Consider the following 18,049-nt stretch of genomic DNA (forward strand, 5'->3'; position numbering starts at 1 on the left):
GCAAATAGAAATAATCAAATTAGAACAGTCAGCATGAATGTGTTTATTTGGTCAATTAACTTCCGTATATAATGCATTTTCATTTATTTATTTTTTTAAGTCATGTTAATCAGCGACCAACATTCCTGTCTTTAAAAGACTGGACTGAGTTTTAAAGTTAGAGTGAAGATACCGGTTTCATAAAACTGGAAGACTTGAGGAATCGAGAGGAACCAACCATGTCATGCTATCTTGTCAGGAGGGGAGCTCAATAACACTCCAAAGTCAGGCTAAATTTTGGGGATGAGAAAACGGCATGGCTATTTAACAGGGGTCCCTTGACCTCTGACCTCAAGATATCTGAATGAAAATGGGTGCTGTGAGTACCCATGAGTCTCGCCTTTACAAGCATGCTTGCTTAATGCTAGTCCCATGCATTTTCTTTTGCTGTAATTTGATTCCTAATCAAGACTATCTAGTAGGAATTGCGTTACCTCGCCAATCTAGACTTAAAAACGGTTTTGATATGGGATTATATTAATCAAAAAAGTAATTTGTTAGATGGCCCTAAAAATAACTCAAAAATATGCAGCTGTACAGTAACTAAGTTTAATCTGATTTATTGGTGCAGAGGCTTTGAGGGTCTGCTGTGATTCGTCATTTAGAGCAGAGGAGGAATGTCCTCATCACTGTGATTGCATTGATTCATTTCTGTTTCGAGGGCCCACATGTTATCTGCCATGTTAAAATCCTATAAGAATCAGGGATCAATAGCTGGATCCCAAGTCCTTTCAATTGCATCCATGCTTCCCTGACTTGCATCTTTTCCTTAAGTCCTGCCCACCAGGGGATGCATGGAGAGACTCAGGAGAACCACAAGAGGAGAGAAGAAATGAGCACAGATGGTTTTAAGAGACATGAGATAGACTTTCCTCTGAAGAGTCACGTGAAGCGATGCCCGTTTCTGATGACGGTAGCAGCTGATGGTGCCGCTGCAGGTCGTTTGATGCACTAAGCATAATATGATGCTCACACAGAACAGAAAAAAGTCACACATTTTACAAACTCTGCATAGACTGTATGTTCCACTATAGCAGAACTGTAGAACAGGCATTTTTCAGCAGCTGCTCTGCAGAGAAACACATGTCTGCATGACCTGCTACAAGGTCGTTAATGAGGTCATTATATGATTATATGGCAGCTTCTGAAAAAGTTCTGCGCTGATGACAGCAAGACCACTTATATTTGTCTCATTGATAAACACAGGGATGTTTTAATAAGGTTAGGTTTCAAAATCTGTTGCTCTGCAGAGGTAACAGACTGTAAGGGCCCAACTATAATAAAACCAAACAAAAATAGAGCTGACACTGCAGCTGCTGTGTTCACTGAACCAGTGGCAGGGTTGTGTCTGAGAGGGCCTTCAATGAGAGAGTCAATAAAATACTGATGATTACAGCTGATGACGATGATATTGGGCTGTTTTGGTGCACCCTCTGGTACTGGCGCGATATGCACAGCGCGTACTGGCGCTCCAGTAGCGCTGCAGCTCATCACAGCTGGATCAGCTGTCAGTCACCTTTAACAGCTGCAGAGGTTTTTGATAGAGTTGATGTCACATCTAAATAGCAGATAAATAATAGTCTAATATGCAGATAGAGTACAGCCTGTCAGTGACACAACAGCAGTTTCTCACCTGCATGTGAAGAACAGCCTGCGCTCTGTATTAATGTACTCTGTCTCGTTTAGAGTAACAGCATGCGTTTGTCTTTATCTTAGGTTGTTCATTATTTGTATCCGGATAGTGAATCAGGAGATAAATGAAATATCATACACGGAAGAGACACACTTGAGTGTAATATGTCTTCACTTCTGGTGTGAAACTGACAATTAATAACTGAAGGGGGCATGTCGATCGATAAAAGTCTTCCATGAAGGCTGCTCTCGTGTGTCCTCACTCATTGCTCCTCAGAGACCCTTCCATGATCCACAGCACAAATAAGCGCTGTGGTAAATCCTTCAAGATGACGTATCAAGACCAACTTCCGGTCCAAGCGGGGAGTGAGGAAATGAAAAATAAGAGAAGTGAGATCTGTCCAATATCTGAACAAGAAGCATCTGTCCACTTGTCAGAACCTGCTGCTGCTTTGACCATGTAGAGACCAACAGCTTATGCAGTTTACATCTTGATGCACACAGTTGTTACTATTTCTGTGATTATAGTAACTTGCTGTGAAGTTCTTCAGCTATCATGGTCAATATTTTATTAGTATGCTTCTCTGGCAGCTTACAGGTGGATGAGATCATAGAGTCCGTCTCCAGACTGGCCCATACTTTTATGGCTGCTGTTAGTTAAGGTAACTATAAAACCTAAGAAATCCAACGACACCAGCCCTGTCATGCTTCTCAAGGAGGGGGTAGTTAATGCTCTAAAGTTCGGGGATGGGAAAACAGCATGGTCATTTCACAAGGGTCCCTTGACCGCTGAACTCAAAATGGGTTTTGTGTGTACCCATGAGTCTCCACTTTACAGACACGTCCACTGTATGCTCATCCCCTGCAGTTTTTTTGCTGTCATTTGAATCCCTAATACAGAAAATCTGCTAAGAATTGCTTTATCTTGTCAATTAGGGCTTCAAAACTGTTTTGAAATGGAAAAAAAAGTAATTTATAACATTTGTTTAAAAAACATGATTGTTAACTATTGAAATTCACAGCATTGTTGAAACATAATGTTTGACTTATCTGCAACAAAATAACATGCACATTTACAGTATTTGTGGTTTGCAGAAATGTACAATTCCAATAGTTTTTTTTTCTGGTGATGGGTTGACAAGCGCTAGAAAGTTTTTTTATTTAATTTCCTCTGCAACAAAAGGTAGTGAGTAAGAAGTAGTAATTATTATTATAATCACATGCATGATACATTTCCTGCATGTACCATAAACAGAGTCAAAGCTAGTAATCATATCATAACCGACCACAAAGGATGAAATATACATCACATTGACATAGGCTAAATGTCCAACGTCAGCAAACCTGTCATTGGTCTTTCACCTCGTCCTAAACAGTCAGCTGAGTCCACACACACACACACACACACACACACACACACACACAGCACCAGCAGCAGCTGCAGCAGCAGCAGGTTCAGCTAATGGATGAAGGAAAAAGCCTCACAGCTTTAATCCCTGAACCGTCAGTGATTTTCTCTTTTTCTGACCGAAAGCAAGTTGCTCTCACAGTTGATTGTTAAATTATCGGGATGGCGGCAACTTCGACAGATTCAGGGCACGCGTCCACCAAAATAACTCCTGAAATGCTCCAGGAGATGCTCCAGTATTACAACCTGAGCCGTCAGGAGTTTATCAACACGTACAACATCCAGCCGCTCGTTTACATCCCCGAGTTACCGTACAGCGCCAAGACCACCTTCGTGATCATGTACATGGTCATTTTCGTCCTGGCTCTGACTGGAAATAGTTTGGTCATCTACATAGTTGTGAAGAAACGGACGATACAGACGGCGACAGATATTTTCATTTGCTCTCTGGCGGTCAGCGACCTGCTCATCACCGTCTTCTGCATGCCTTTCACTCTGCTGCAGAACATCTTGTCTGAATGGTTCGGTGGTGAGTTTTAAACCTCTTGACTTTTATTTTAGATATTGTTTTTAGACCATGTCGGGAATAACAAGGTCTGTATATTGAAAATAAAGTTAATTAAGGCGCACGCAAACCGTTATTTTCCTATTTCCACTTGGTAATCCGACCTGATGCATTAATTGCTAAATGCATCAGGATGTACAATCTAGGTAATATTGATGCATGCTGTGAAAAACAGAAAGAACCCTTTTGAAAAAAGTAAATATTAGTATGTAACAGCACACGAAGGTGTAGTAAGGGCTACATGTAGATCATTTTGAATTTATATTTCAGTTGTGTAAAATAAGCACAAAAGCCTAACTTTAAGAGTGTTTAGTGAGGTGTGTACCAAAATGGCACTATTTTAGGAAAACTTCTTACTACTGCATATGTAGGCTATTTTCTATATTGTCAGGGAGGTCATGCAAGAAATAATGAGAAAAAATGAAATAATGATTTCTTTATTTTTCTTCAACTTGACTTTAACACACACACACACACCACATACACATACACACACACACACACACACACACACACACAAGCAGACTTTTGGGTGATTATTTTTAAACCTCACTAAGAGCTTGTTAGTTTACTACTACTGATGTTGTTCTGAAAATATACTGTATATTTTTTTAGATTGTCATATCAATTATTTGTGCTGTTACGACTGTTGAAATAGCACTAATTCACTCACTTCTACTGCTGCCACTGTTCTGGAAACATAGTTAAATCTTGACTTCTTTATCAAATATTTTAAGGGACACTAATCCACATAAAAAGCCCAAACCCACAATGCAAATATATTGAGAAAATAAAGCCACAGATGAAAGGAACCTGCCAACATGACAGAAACAATGTAAAGGAAGTAGCACAGATTAAATTGTGTGATGTCACAAAGTGATGTCTTCTCCATAGCCAATAATTGTGTAATTTTTTCCCACTGCTCAGCCTCATTGAGAGATCCATTATCACAGTTAACCTTAGTACAACGAGAGATGTAGGAGGAGGTATTTATAATAAAATGTACAAAATATATTTCTATTTTTTTCTGTTACCTACATTTAAATATATGGTAATTATAAATATAACTTTCTAAAAAATATCAATCTATTTATCTGTCTATCTGTTTATTTAGCTATCTGCCTATCTATCTGAAGGTAATTTTCAGGTAATTTTTTGTCACCTTTAAAAAATGTACTGAAATTTGCAGGACATTTTTTGCGACGTTACCAATTGCCTTTTCTTTTTTTCTTTTAAAGAAATCAAGTCAAATTGCCCCAAATGTTTAAGTGGCTGTGAATGCAGCACAAGAAAGCTGATGTTGATCTAGATTTAAAGGGTTTAAAAGTAGAGCTTTAAAATGATCCATGTTTTAAATCACGAGTAAAATGACCATGCCATTTTCCATTGCCAAAATTTTGCCTAAATTTGGACTGTTATTTCACCATCTTAGTGAGAAGCTAGCATATGTTTGGTCCTGAGTCAGTCTTATTTCATGTGATGCCAGTATCATCCCTCTAGCTTTAAGAACATAAATGTTGACCAGTGATTAACGCAATTTAAAAACAAAAATAAAGCGTTAATTACGGAACTTAATCAAATTACTATTATGCATTAATGCTGACAGCCTCAGTTAACAAGTGCACAAAACTGTGCCCATGTTACATACCAACAAGATCACTTTATAAAAATGTAGCCAAGGACATGACATTCAGTGTATCGTAGCAATAGAAGGCCAGCTCCAAGCATGTGGTCCTGTTAGATGTAGTCATAAAAAGCTCTGAGAGATGTGTTTTTATGATGCACATTGTCTCCTTGGTTCCAGCTTCATTAGCTGTGACATATTTCTCCAAGAATCATCAGAGAAAATTGCTTTTTAGCAAGGACAAGGTAGTGCTGACCCCAGTCTCTCATCAAACATTATATAGTTTGTCATTAGACGATGTGACCTTTGTTAAATGTTTTTTGCTGTTTCTTAGTACGCCATTGTTTCATCTGTCTTTGTTTTCTTGCAGGGGTTTTGGTTTGCAAGACAGTTCCCTTTGTACAGACTACAGCCATAGTGACAGGCATCCTCACAATGACCTGTATTGCCATTGAGAGATACCAGGGCATTGTCTTTCCACTGAAAATGAGGAGGCACTACTCGTCCAAAAGAGCATACAAGATGCTAGGTATTCCATGTTTTTCAAGAGTGGCTCATTATACTTTTGGAGTGGCTGTCTATGTGTGTTCTAAGAAATCACTGTTTTGTTTGCAAGACTAAGGCTGCACTGATTTAATCAAGGTAAATAACCCTTGTGGTAAGCCTCTTATTGATGAATGAGATAAAGTGTAAGTATTCATGATTGTTAAGTCACAAGACAAGACTTTGTCTTCTCTGATTGTTATGCAGACCAAATTCATGCTTTGTGTCTGTGGGATCCAACTAAAGCTAGAATTATACTTGTTAGATTTGGTAAGTCTGCACTCCAGCCAAATGTGCCTGAGCTGAGCAGGTGAGCAAATTTCCAATCAGCGGGTTGGACACAGAAAAATTAAGCCTATAGGGTGGTGCAGAGAAGAAGTTATTTGTAACCCAACCCGGAAGTTTCCTCTTCAAAAAGTCAATAGGGTATTTGTATTGGCATATTGGATTATTGGATTATTGAAGAAAAATAAGATCTATGGCAAAAAAAAAGTTTATTAAACTTAATCATTTTGTTCAGCAAGATAATCTTTACAAATTAACACCACTTTTATATCTAAAGCATAAAAGCAATCACCAGAAGTACAAAGCTAGCATTAGACTATAAACAAAATACACTTCAGTTGCATTATTTCATCTTCACCACCACAACAAGGCTGTAAAGCTGTGTTTGTTTTGATTCTTTCAAGTCCACAATGGCAGTGCATAAATGGTAGATAGGTTGCATTTCCTATAGGGCTCAGGGTTATTGTCATATAGTAATTCAGGCTGTTCTTGTCCACTGTTTGTATGTTTTCCTATACAAAGAAATGCACCAAAATTCAGACGTATTCCATATATTTATGAGCCATTAATTTGTGTAAAATCTACATTTTTGCGAAGTCTACAAATGTGACCATTTCGCTGACGGAAGTAAATAAGGAGACTATTTTGGATTGATGGATGGGTCAGAAAATACAGGACTTTCCCCATGAGACACGTGTTCAGAGCCGTGTGAACTTTGGGAAAACTTTTTTTGAGTACACCTGGGTGTAGGATATGATACAATCAAGTCAAGTTTACCATTCAACAGTTAAAAAAAGGTGCATATCACATAAACACATATCACAATTCTTAAAAGTGGAATAAGACAACATTGTCTGCAAGCTGCTGTCACAAAGACAACCAGATCACTGCAATGCAAAGTTACCAAAAAATCACAATCATCACAAATATCATGGTTTCAAACACGCTCATCTTAAAGCATTTACACATGGCAATAAACAAAGGTAGTATAGTTGAATGGCAGGAAAAAAACCCCAAAAGAAACACTGTCATCTCAATAAAATTAAAAATTAATTTAGAACAAAAATCCAGGACTTAATCAAAATGATATTTAACTTGGAAAAAAACTTCTATTTTTATTTGAATACAGTTTTGGGCAGCATGGTGGCGTCGTGATTAGCACTGTTGCCTCACAGCAAGAGGGTCCCTGGTTCAAAACCCAGTGGGAACAGGCTTCGGTCCACGGGCGGGGGCCCTTCTGTGCAGAGTTTGCATGTTCTCCCCATGTCTGCATGGGTTTTCTCAAGGGTCTCTGGCTTCCTCCCACAGTCCAAAGACATGCTCAGGTTGATTGGTCACTCTATATTGCCCTTAGGTGTGACTGTGAGCATGTATGATTGTCTGTCTATATGTGTCGGCCCTGCGATAGTCTGGCGACCTATCCAGGGTGTACCCCGCCTTCTGCCCGATGACAGCTGCGATTGGCTTCAGCCCCCCCGCGACCCTTACAAGGACAAGTGGTTACAGAAAATGACTGACTGACTGAGTTCAGTTTCAAATTTTAGTTTTTCAATTGCAACTTTTTTATTTCCCGATGCTTTTGCCCAGTGGCAGTCACACCTGCATAGCAAAAGCAAAGCTTACAGGGAACCAGTCTAAATGCAGATGGTGTCATTATTTTATAGCCATTACATTATGCAATCAACACTACATTATTATCGCTAAATTAAAGCAAAAAACGTCTGTTTCCTTTTATTAATAAGAAAAGGTTTGAGGTTTTCATTCCAAAAATCATTATGTTAAGTGACTTTTTAAAAATCTGAAATATCACTATTAGTTTTATAACCTGGATATCTGTCAAGCAAGTGAAAACAAGACCTAACTGTCCTTTCAAAACTCCATAACAGAATGTAAAGTATACGCTCTAAGTCTTCCCAAATGTGAAATAGTGAGTCAGAACCTCAATTTATGTACGTACAGTATCTTTAGTAAGTAACAAGGTCACTTGGTGCTGATTATTCAGATAAATATGACCAAACTTCTGAAATAAGGTCTTATCGCATGCCGTGCACTCTCACACTGTTGGTGTTGAAAATTAATAAATGTAAAGGAACTTTGCAGAGACTCAGCGTGATTGGTAGTTTGTTAATTAAGTAGAAGAGGAATTGAATTGTGCAGCTGCTCTTCCTAATGTCTGACATTGATCACACAGATTTATCTGCAGATCATATTTGTTAATGTTTTGCTTGTCTGTATCCTGCAGCGCTGGTTTGGGTTGCCTCAGTGATAGTGGGCTCACCAATGCTGTTTGTGCAACAGCTAGAGGTAAGCAATTAAAGCTACCCAAAACAAAATTTCCCTCATTAAGCAAATAAACCCAAAACAGATTTAGCGCAGAAGAACATGTCATTGTTTAAACACCAAGTTTACAGAAGACACTTCCATATCATTTTGTTAAGTGTCCAGTCCTGTGTATTCGTATCCTGTGAGAAATCAATTTTTATACTTAATAATAATTAATAATTAACTGAAAAATAAATAGTTATGTAATATCTTAGGCAGTATACACAGATTATTAGACTTAATGACATGTAGTGGGCAATGCATCTCGATCTGTACCTTTCTGTTCTGGTGGCATTTTGGTATTCTTACAGTGCTTTCTGTGTGGCGCCTCTTAAAGACAGGATTTGGTAACTACGTTTTTTAAGTCATTCGTTTTTTTTTAAATACTGAGTGAAAATGCTTAATTGATTTTTTTTTGATCATGTGGTTTGACATAAATGAGTCAGTTGTATAATGTATAAACTTTTACAGCCATTTCACTGTCATCGATTGATTTTCAGTTAAAATAAAATTACAAAATCAAACATGTCTAATATTATTGCAAGTTTTTGGTCTATAGTGAAGTTCAACATGAATTTCCTCTGCACCCAATAGCTGCACTCTTTCTGCAGCAAAGGAAGCAGCAAACCAGGTAGACAGTGAACATAGAGGGACATAGAGTGCACACTTCTTGCAAGATCTCATAATCTGTGACTAAAATCTTAGAGTGTCTTTAGCTATGAGGAGGGATCTAACTTTAGCCTTTAAAAAGTAATTGTAAAGTCTCTTATTGTTTGGTGGGCAATGCATGTGAGGTGGATCTGTGTCCAGTTTTGAATAAGCGCTTGTTGGATTTTTCAGGAATACTATGTTCCACTGTGCTGCAGTCCTCAGGGGATGTGCTGCTGTAAAAAATGAGAAAAAAAGACTGTCAGAAATGGAGAAACTGTCAGAAAACTGAGAAACTGCTTCAATATGATTGATTTGTGGCTGCAGAACTGTTCTACTAAAATTAGTGTAGGGGGTAAGCCTGTAATACTGTTATTCTGACTTGGGGTGTCTGCGCTCCTTGGTACTAAAGTGATGATGTCATTTGGCAGATTATTATGTCGGTTATTGCCTGAGCATGGTGTCTTATTTCTTAGTGTTAAACCAATAGTGGGCCAGTAACACTGCACTGAGTGTGATAATCCTGATGTGGGTGTTTTACAAAAAATCTTCCTTTGTTCAGTGCTTGCTGCAGCAGCACCTGAGGCTGGCAGATTAATATCTTGTTTATTATTTGGAAGGTCAGAACAGGAGGTGAAGACTGAGAGAGACTGAGAGTACACACAAACGACGGTTAGGTAGCTACAGAAGACTCTGTTACTATATGGTGTGATGAAATAACAGAAGTGTTACAGCATTTTAAGCTCATTGTAAGTTACTAAAGTGTGGCACATATGCAGGATTCCCAAGGTCAAAGAAAATGTCAAAAAGCCATGGAATTCCACAGTCTTTTTTTTTCCAGGCCTGGAAAAGCCATGGAAGCAGTCAAATCCTTGAAAGTTTTGGGAAAGCCGTGTAATTTTGTTGTATATGATGAAAGTCATTGTTACGCTAATATTCAGTGGATAACATTCCACGTAATGTAAAATAACAGCAAATTGTCTGCTGTAGCTGTTGACATTTTGTCAACCAACACTTACGTGTAATCATTTACTTCTCCCTCAGCATACGCCAGCTAGCTAGTATTATGTTTAAACAGAGTTTGAAATGAATATGTTTGTATAACACCAAGAAGGCAAGAAAAATAGTGTTGTGACAGTATGTGAAGCTCCATGCTTTCGCCCTACCACTACTTTTAAATTGTGTTGCGTTTTTTACATTGTGCAATTGACATGGGCAGCCAAGGGCGTTCTATTTTCACTCGAAACGCCAGTGTACACTTTGATTTCATTTTAAGTGCTTGTTTGGGGGTACGGAGCATTATTTTTCAAATTGTCAGTGGAGCTCTACTGCTCTGTGTCTGCAGACCGCCCCTAAATAATATAATTAAAATTTTAAGTTAAGTTTACCATACAGATTGTTTGTGTTATATGTTGTGAGTGGTCATGGAAATTTTAATATGGGTCCATGAAAAGTCATTGAAAAGTTTTTTAAAAATTTCCATGAAAATGTTTGGCAACCCTTCAGATAAATAGGATAATTATAGTTATCTCATACAGACCTTGAAATGATTAACTGACAAATGATGTTCCAAACCTCAGTATACTTTTGAAAATGTCTGCACTGTTTATGAAAAATTTTACTGATGATAGCAGAGTGTCGCCTCACATCTGTCAGTAGATCTATCATGCCCCTGAATATTAATAAACCTCATTAAAGTGGCTGCGATATTGTGTGTTTGTCGGCTGCTCTCAACAGGACAGCACTAAATGAAAATTTAAAAAGATTAATCCAAGAGCTCATTAATAGCACCCTGTAGGTCAGATCTACTTTTTTGTCCTAATCATCATTGAAGTGTCTAACAGCTTTTCTCCTTTCATTTTAAAAGGTGAAATACGACTTCTTGTATGATCACTACCACGTGTGCTGTCAAGAGAGTTGGCGCTCTCTGACTCACAGGCAGGCGTACACCACCTTCATCATGGTGGCACTTTTCCTGCTTCCTCTGACAGCCATGCTTTTCCTCTACACTCGTATCGCCATTGAGCTGTGGGTCCGCAAGAGGGTTGGCGACTCCTCGGTCCTCAACACAATGAACCACAGGGAGATCAGTAAGATCTCAAGGTAGGTTTGACAATGCAGGTGTCTCCTTTTCAAATTGGTGCATTTTCGTCACATACAAATATTTACTCTAGATTTACTATGGATACAACAGTATTTTTGGCTTTGTTTTGCATTTCAAATAACAAAATTGGCTGTGGTTGTGGGTGGAAAGTTATGTCCTTGTAGGTTCACTCATGGTCCCTTTAACCCTTTGTTTATTACCAAATAATGTTTTAAAGGTTCAGAGTGTGTACAAAGCATCTTGTTGCCTACAGAAAGTCAATGTTGGGCCGTTACACTTCTCAAGTCACCCTAACCCTAACCCTAGGTCACTAAAAGTAGGGAATGATTGTCATGACACCAGATAGATTCTGGTTATGTTCAGGAAAGGAGACAGGCGAACATTGACACTTTATACTTCCAAAGTAGAAAGTAGCAAACACAAAGTTGAATTTATATGTGCTGACACTTTGTGAACGCATCCATTCAACTTTGTGTTTGCAGTCTTCTACTTTGCCGCTGATTGCAAAATTCTTAAATTACAGTGCTGGAGTTTCATCGCGAAAGGATAAGTGACAGGCTGGGATTCAAAATGTCAGATATTGACATGTTGATGTCAGTAACAGCGTTTTGCCATTAAAGCACATCGTTAGAAAAGCTGTCTGTACTTTGACTGCTTCTTTTTATCTGTTATGCCGGTATTGATTTAGTTACATCTAATTATAGCTGTCTCTGCAACACCCATGCTGTGTTTTCAACTGAGAGTTTCTCCATGCTCACCTCGAACATTCAATATGCAAGTTTTAGTAGCTTGTATAAGCCCATGAGAATGGGCTTTTCAGTGAGGACATGTAAAATGAACAAAAACTCCATAGTCGATTCTGAATATTTCATTGAGAAATAGGTGTATTTTGAAGAGCTACTGCAATCCCTTTCAGGGAGTGAGCAGTGCACTGGCTCACTATAACCGAAGAGTGCAATCATCATTGTTATTAGCTGAATCTGTTGATTTCTTGCTGAAACAAGTTAACATGTTTGCTATGATCTTTTACAGGAAAAAGAAAAGAGCAGTTAAAATGATGATCACCATCGTTCTGCTATTCACGATCTGCTGGGCACCGTTCCACACAGTGCACATGCTGTTTGAGTACAGTAAGTATTAATTAAAAGTTATTTCTTGACACAGCTTGAAGGTTCTGTATGTAACTTTCAGGAATGACTTCCTTGTCATTAGAGACTCTTCTCTGTGAGGCCGTTAAGGGTGCTGAAGTCAGCTGCCTGTTGCTCGCGCTCCGGTGCTCGCTAGAAATTGTATCCCTTTGAAACTTGAGCCAATTAGCTACATTTCTTTTAAAAACATAACATGGGAAGAGGGCATTCAGCAACATTAGTAAAAATTACCAAAAAAATAACCTGAAAACAAGAAAAAAGGAAAGTAAAAAAATTAAATCAAGCAATAATATGACTTGAAAAAAAGTGCTTAAAAATAAAAATATTTATGTCACTCATTGGCTGATAGACTTTACATTGTGATGATGTCACTTGTTTTTGATTTTTTTTTGGGCTCCATGGATAATAAAAATGGAAGCTGTATTGAGAGTGTTTTCGATTTGAATTTTCATTTCATTGAGATTGTGTGACAGCTGCCAAAAGCACTTTCTAAACCAAACAGCTGACTGGTGGCAGATGCGAAATGTAGTGCCACAGGAAAAGGCTGTTTGACAGCGAGGTAAAGCGCTGAAAACACTCTTAATATAGTCTCTTTATACTGGCTGAAATCAAGTGGTCACAGGGCGCTAAGTGAAGGTCAATCTACACCGGGCTGGCACTGCAGGCTGCAAAAATGTATTTAAGGAAACAGCATGTCCTGACTCTGTGTTGTGGACGGTGCCGGTCATTTGTTGACATTTAATGGAGCTAAAAAGCTGCAAGGCAATTGGAAATGCACATAAGTTAACAAGCTTTGGATTTTTACTGAAAATTAAGCCTAAATCCTCTACACAAAAGTAAGTCCACAGGCTGCTAGTTTCAACCTGTTTACACATAGGCAATAAAAAAAGATTAACAGTGGTAAGAAGTTACAAACAGAAAACTTTCAGTGTATATTGTAGTTATTTAAAGTCTCTGAGTAGTTCATATACATGTACAATGAAAATAAAGGTTTTCTGATTCTGAGTTTTTAACTGTCTGTGTGTTATTGTCCAGATGACCTGGAGAACAAATATGACGGAGTCACACTGAACATGATCATCGCTATTGTTCAGGCCATCGGGTTCTTCAACAGCTTCAACAATCCCATCGTGTATGCCTTCATGAACGAGAACTTCAAGAAGAGCTGCGTCTCCACCCTCTCCCACTGCATCCGAAAGCACAACCAGCACCGCAGCATCACAGTGGCTCCCCAAATGAGCATGCAGTTCATTAAACCCCAAAGCAGAGAAGCCTTTATAGAGCTCGGCGAAGGCACTAGCGTGAAGCAGAACTCAGAAGAGAAAGGAGCATCGTGCTCATCGCATAGAGAGAGCTTTCTGGAAATAATCGGAGAAAAAATCTCCACCATCCAAACAGAGCTCCCTGCAAACAGCTCTTCTCAAGTCAAATGAGAAATGGCTCAATATTCAGGAGTTCAGTCGTTGAAGTCAGCCCTCCTGTTGCTGTCAGCCAACCAGCTGCACAGGCATCAAATGTGATCTCAGAACTCAAAGTTGTGGATCAAGGACCCAAAATGTCCAACAGCTTGGAAACATATCTCTGCAGTGCCAGAGGCAAGAGCATTTTTTTCATTCTGGTCTGCAAAACAGCAGGAAGGAAATGAAAGAATTCCAAAAAGAGGCACTTTTGCTAAGAAGACTGCGCTTGGAGAAATCAGGACCAGCAGTCAGACACTGAAATTTGTTTCCTGAATGGAGAAATCATTTCTGGTGAGATGTTTCTAAAATCTGCAGGACATTCAGCCTCTCTCTTGAAGGTGTGTCAGTGGGAACAGTCGTTCCAAATAAGCACAGTCTGTTACCACAGTGGAGTTATACTATTTAAACTATGCTGAGGTCTCTTTGGAAAAGACGACACAGAGAACAGCGACTTTACAAAGCTTTATGCCTTTTAGAAGCAAAGAATGATGCCTTGCCTTTTAGTGCACTGCTAAGTTTGCATTGATTCAAGCCAACATGAAAGTTAGTTCAGGTTCAATTGCAAAACTTTATTTTGATACGGTCGCCGTTTAACATCTTAGATGTTTTTCTTGCCTTTTAAAAAATATTGAGACCAGAGATCACCTCTTCATAAAAATCCAGTGTAATGATGAAACACAACTTTTCACATTTCTTTCAGGTGATTTATTTGATCTTTTCATAAGTTTTGTGTCAAAAATTCTTCTTTTTTTTAACTGCTGCGTAACTAGCCTACTCAGTCGACAGCCTTGAAAAGCCTCTGTATGCAACATTTAAAGAATTCATAAAGCAGCTAACTAAATCATCTGCCGCCACGAATGGATTTTTGGAGCTGGACTATTGATTAGGAGGCATTTTGTTTTTGGGTCTTTCATTTAATTTAATGAACATGATTTCTTTCAAGGAGGCCTTGAAGATAATTCCTCAAATTTGACACTAACATCAGCGTGGACACTAAATGAAGCGATTAAAATTTGGAGGCCAAAACTCAAAAGTCAAGGTCACTTTGACTTCACAAAAGACACTTTTGGCCATTATTCAGGAATTCATATGCCCAAATGTCTAATAGGAGATGATGATGATGACGATGATGACGATGATAGGTGTGCGGAGGCACACAGTTTTAAAAAGGGTAATCTAGTTTTTGTTTTCAATCAAACCTGATGACGAACAAAACATTTAATTTTATAGTTAATCGAACAAAAAAAAAAAAAATCAAATTCATTCCCACATGCACCAGCTAGTGCAGCCTTTTGATGTGACAAAATTCATTTCAGTGTGTTTATTTAATGGTACTGTGGAATATTTTTGTAATGTTTATCTAAACCTGACGTAAGCAAATGTCATCATTTTGGTGTATCTTTAAAGTTAGTGATCCGTTTCGTAATTATATGTTTTGTAACAACAACTTGGCTTTATTCATGGTTCTGTGCAGATTGTTGATTTTGAAGATGTCAAAAATCAAATTGTGATTTTTTTAATGGAAAATGAATTTGTTTCTTTGTTTTTTGGAATGCTTTTTGAAATGAAGGTCACTGGGGCTCTATATTCAGCTTTTGTCACACAGGTATTGTCCTTGGACCACTTCGTCAGTGGCATTTCGTAAAGATGTGCGCTTTCTCTTATGCAAGACAGTATTCTGCAGCATATGAGGTCATACTCCTGTTGGTATATTAAATTTGACACTGAGTAAAATGGCCTGTTTGAACCTTTTTCTTTGCTTTCAGCATCAGTTAGAAATTGGCCTTTTCAATTTAGGAACTTTATGCAGGTTTTTAGGGTGGGGAGGAGGGCTGAACCTAATCACTTTATAATGAGGTGAGACCCTCCCCAGGGTGCTTAATAATAATATTTTTAGGTAGTATGTCATGGAACAAGTAATAATGTATATTCCAAATAATTATACAGTAGTATGTATACAAGCATTTTGCTGCCATGCCTGAAAAAAAAGATCAGTATCTTGTAATAATGTGGAAAGTGTCTTGTAATTGCAAAAAACCCCTAACCCATGCCATAGTATGGCATCTGCCAACATACTATAGTAAGCCATTTTTCAACATTTTAAATAGTGACTTTTTGGACCATTATTTTGACATCCTATATTAATTGGGTCACTTTTTCAACACTTTTATTGTGACCTTTGTGGACCCTTTCTTCCACATAAAATACTCACTAACAATTCTGTGGACATTTACAAAGTAATTGGTCATTTCATTGGTATTGCTTTTTCAAACATTTTTTCAACATGTCAAATTATGGTGTTTTTTTGGCCTTTTTTGCAACTTTCTATGCCATGACGTGCATCAACAGGCTATTCTACACAGTTTCCAGCTGTTTTTGGGACATGTCATTTTTTTTGTCATGCAAAATTATGGTGGTTTTGGCTGTTTTTGCTACTTTCTATGTGATGGTGTGTCTTGGGAGGCTATTCTATGCAGTTTCGAGCAGTTTTTGGGACATGTTAAATATTGACATGTTTTGCCATACTATAGTATTGCTTTATTTTTTACCATACTATAATATAGCTTTAATTCATTAAGTCATTATTGTTTTAAGTCATTCATTCAACATATAAAACTATGGTGTTTTTTGCCTTTTTCGCAAGTTTCTTTTCTATAACATGTCTTGGTAGGCTGTTCTTGGCAGTTTTCAGCTGTTTTTGGGACATGTTCAATTTTGCATTTTTGCCATAATATAGTATTGCTTTGTAAGTCATTTATTCGACAAGCCAAATGTTGGTGTTTTTGGTCCTTCTTGCAGCTTTCTATGCTATGGCGTGCAACAGCAGGCTAATCTAGGCAGTTTCGAACTGTTTTTGGGACATGCCAAATTTTGACATTTTTTGCCATAGCCTTGCCTTTTCAGTAATTTTTGATTTAGGTTTGGGCAAAGTTCTATGCCATGGCTTGTCTCAGCACGCGATTTTATGCTCTGTTGAGGTGTTTTAAGCTGTTTTGGGGACTTGTCAGTTTCGACATTTTTTGCCTTACGATAACCTTGCCTTTTCGGTTATTTTTGCAACATGCTAATCATGGTGTTTATGAACATTTTTAAGACACACTATGCTATGGTGTGTCTCAGCATGCCATTTTATGATGTTTTTTTTTTTTTTCATCTGTTTTTGGGGCATGTGATTTTCGACATTTTTTGCCTTATGCCTTGCCTTTTCTGTCATTTTTTCGACAGGCTATATCGTGATGTTTTCGACCATTTTTGCAACATTCTATGTTATGGCGTGTTTTAGCACGCTATTTTATGCTGTTTTGAGATGCTTTCGGCTGTTTTGGGGACATGTCAATTTTGACATTTTTGACCTTACTATAGCCTTGCCTTTTCTGTCATTTTTTCAACATGCTAAATCACGTTGTTTATGAACGTTTTTGCAACATTCTATGTTATGGCGTGTCTTAGCACACTATTTTATGCTGTTTTGAGGTGTTTTCAGCCTTCTTTGGGACGTGTCATTTTTGACAGTTTTTGCCTTACTATAGCCTTGCCTTTTCGATCATTTTTTCGACATGCAATATCATGGCGTTTTCGGCCTTTTTCGCAACATTCTATGATATGGCATGTTTTAGCACGCTATTTTATGCTGTTTTGAGGTGTTTTAAGATGTTTTTGGGATGTGTGATTTTTGACATTTTTGCCTTACTATAGCCTTGCTTTCTGGTCATTTTTTTCAACATGCTAAATTATGGCGTTTTTGGCCTTTATTGCAACATTCTATGTTATGGCGTGTTTTAGCACGCTATTTTATGCTGTTTTGAGGTGTTTTAAGCTGTTTTTGGAATTTGTCGTTTTTGACATTTTTGCCTTACTATAGCCTTGCTTTCTGGTCATTTTTTCAACATGCTAAATCATGGCTTTTTATGCCTTTCTCGCAACATGCTATGCTATGGCGTGTTTTAGCGCGCTATTTTATGCTGTTTTGAGGTGTTTTAAGATGTTTTTGGGACGTGTCATTTTTGACACTTTTGCCTTACTATAGCCTTGCTTTCTGGTCATTTTTTCAACATGGTATATCATGGCGTTTTCGGTCTTTTTCGCAACATTCTATGCTATGGCGTGTTTTAGCACGCTATCTTATGCTGTTTTGAGGTGTTTTAAACTGTTTTTGGGATTTGGGATTTTTGACATTTTTGCCTTACTATAGCCTTGCCTTTTCGATCATTTTTTCGACATGCTACATCATGGCGTTTTCGGCCTTTTTCGCAACATTCTATGTTATGGCG

General features: G+C 38.0%; 1 protein-coding gene across 1 annotated transcript; it reads left to right on the forward strand.

The window, feature by feature from the left end:
• The first annotated feature begins 3,114 nt into the window (after positions 1 to 3,114).
• qrfprb (pyroglutamylated RFamide peptide receptor b) lies at positions 3,115 to 15,495 on the forward strand. The gene is made up of 6 exons (XM_042507337.2): positions 3,115 to 3,608; positions 5,639 to 5,797; positions 8,339 to 8,400; positions 10,934 to 11,169; positions 12,203 to 12,300; positions 13,354 to 15,495. The coding sequence occupies exons 1-6, from the start codon at positions 3,242 to 3,244 to the stop codon at positions 13,749 to 13,751; spliced, it is 1,320 nt and encodes a 439-aa protein (XP_042363271.1). The 5' UTR covers positions 3,115 to 3,241; the 3' UTR covers positions 13,752 to 15,495.
• The last annotated feature ends 2,554 nt before the right edge of the window (positions 15,496 to 18,049 follow it).

This window comes from Plectropomus leopardus, chromosome 19, assembly GCF_026936395.1.
Source record: "Plectropomus leopardus strain MGB_pleo_1.0 chromosome 19, ASM2693639v1, whole genome shotgun sequence".
Classification (NCBI taxonomy): Eukaryota; Metazoa; Chordata; class Actinopteri; order Perciformes; family Serranidae; genus Plectropomus; species Plectropomus leopardus.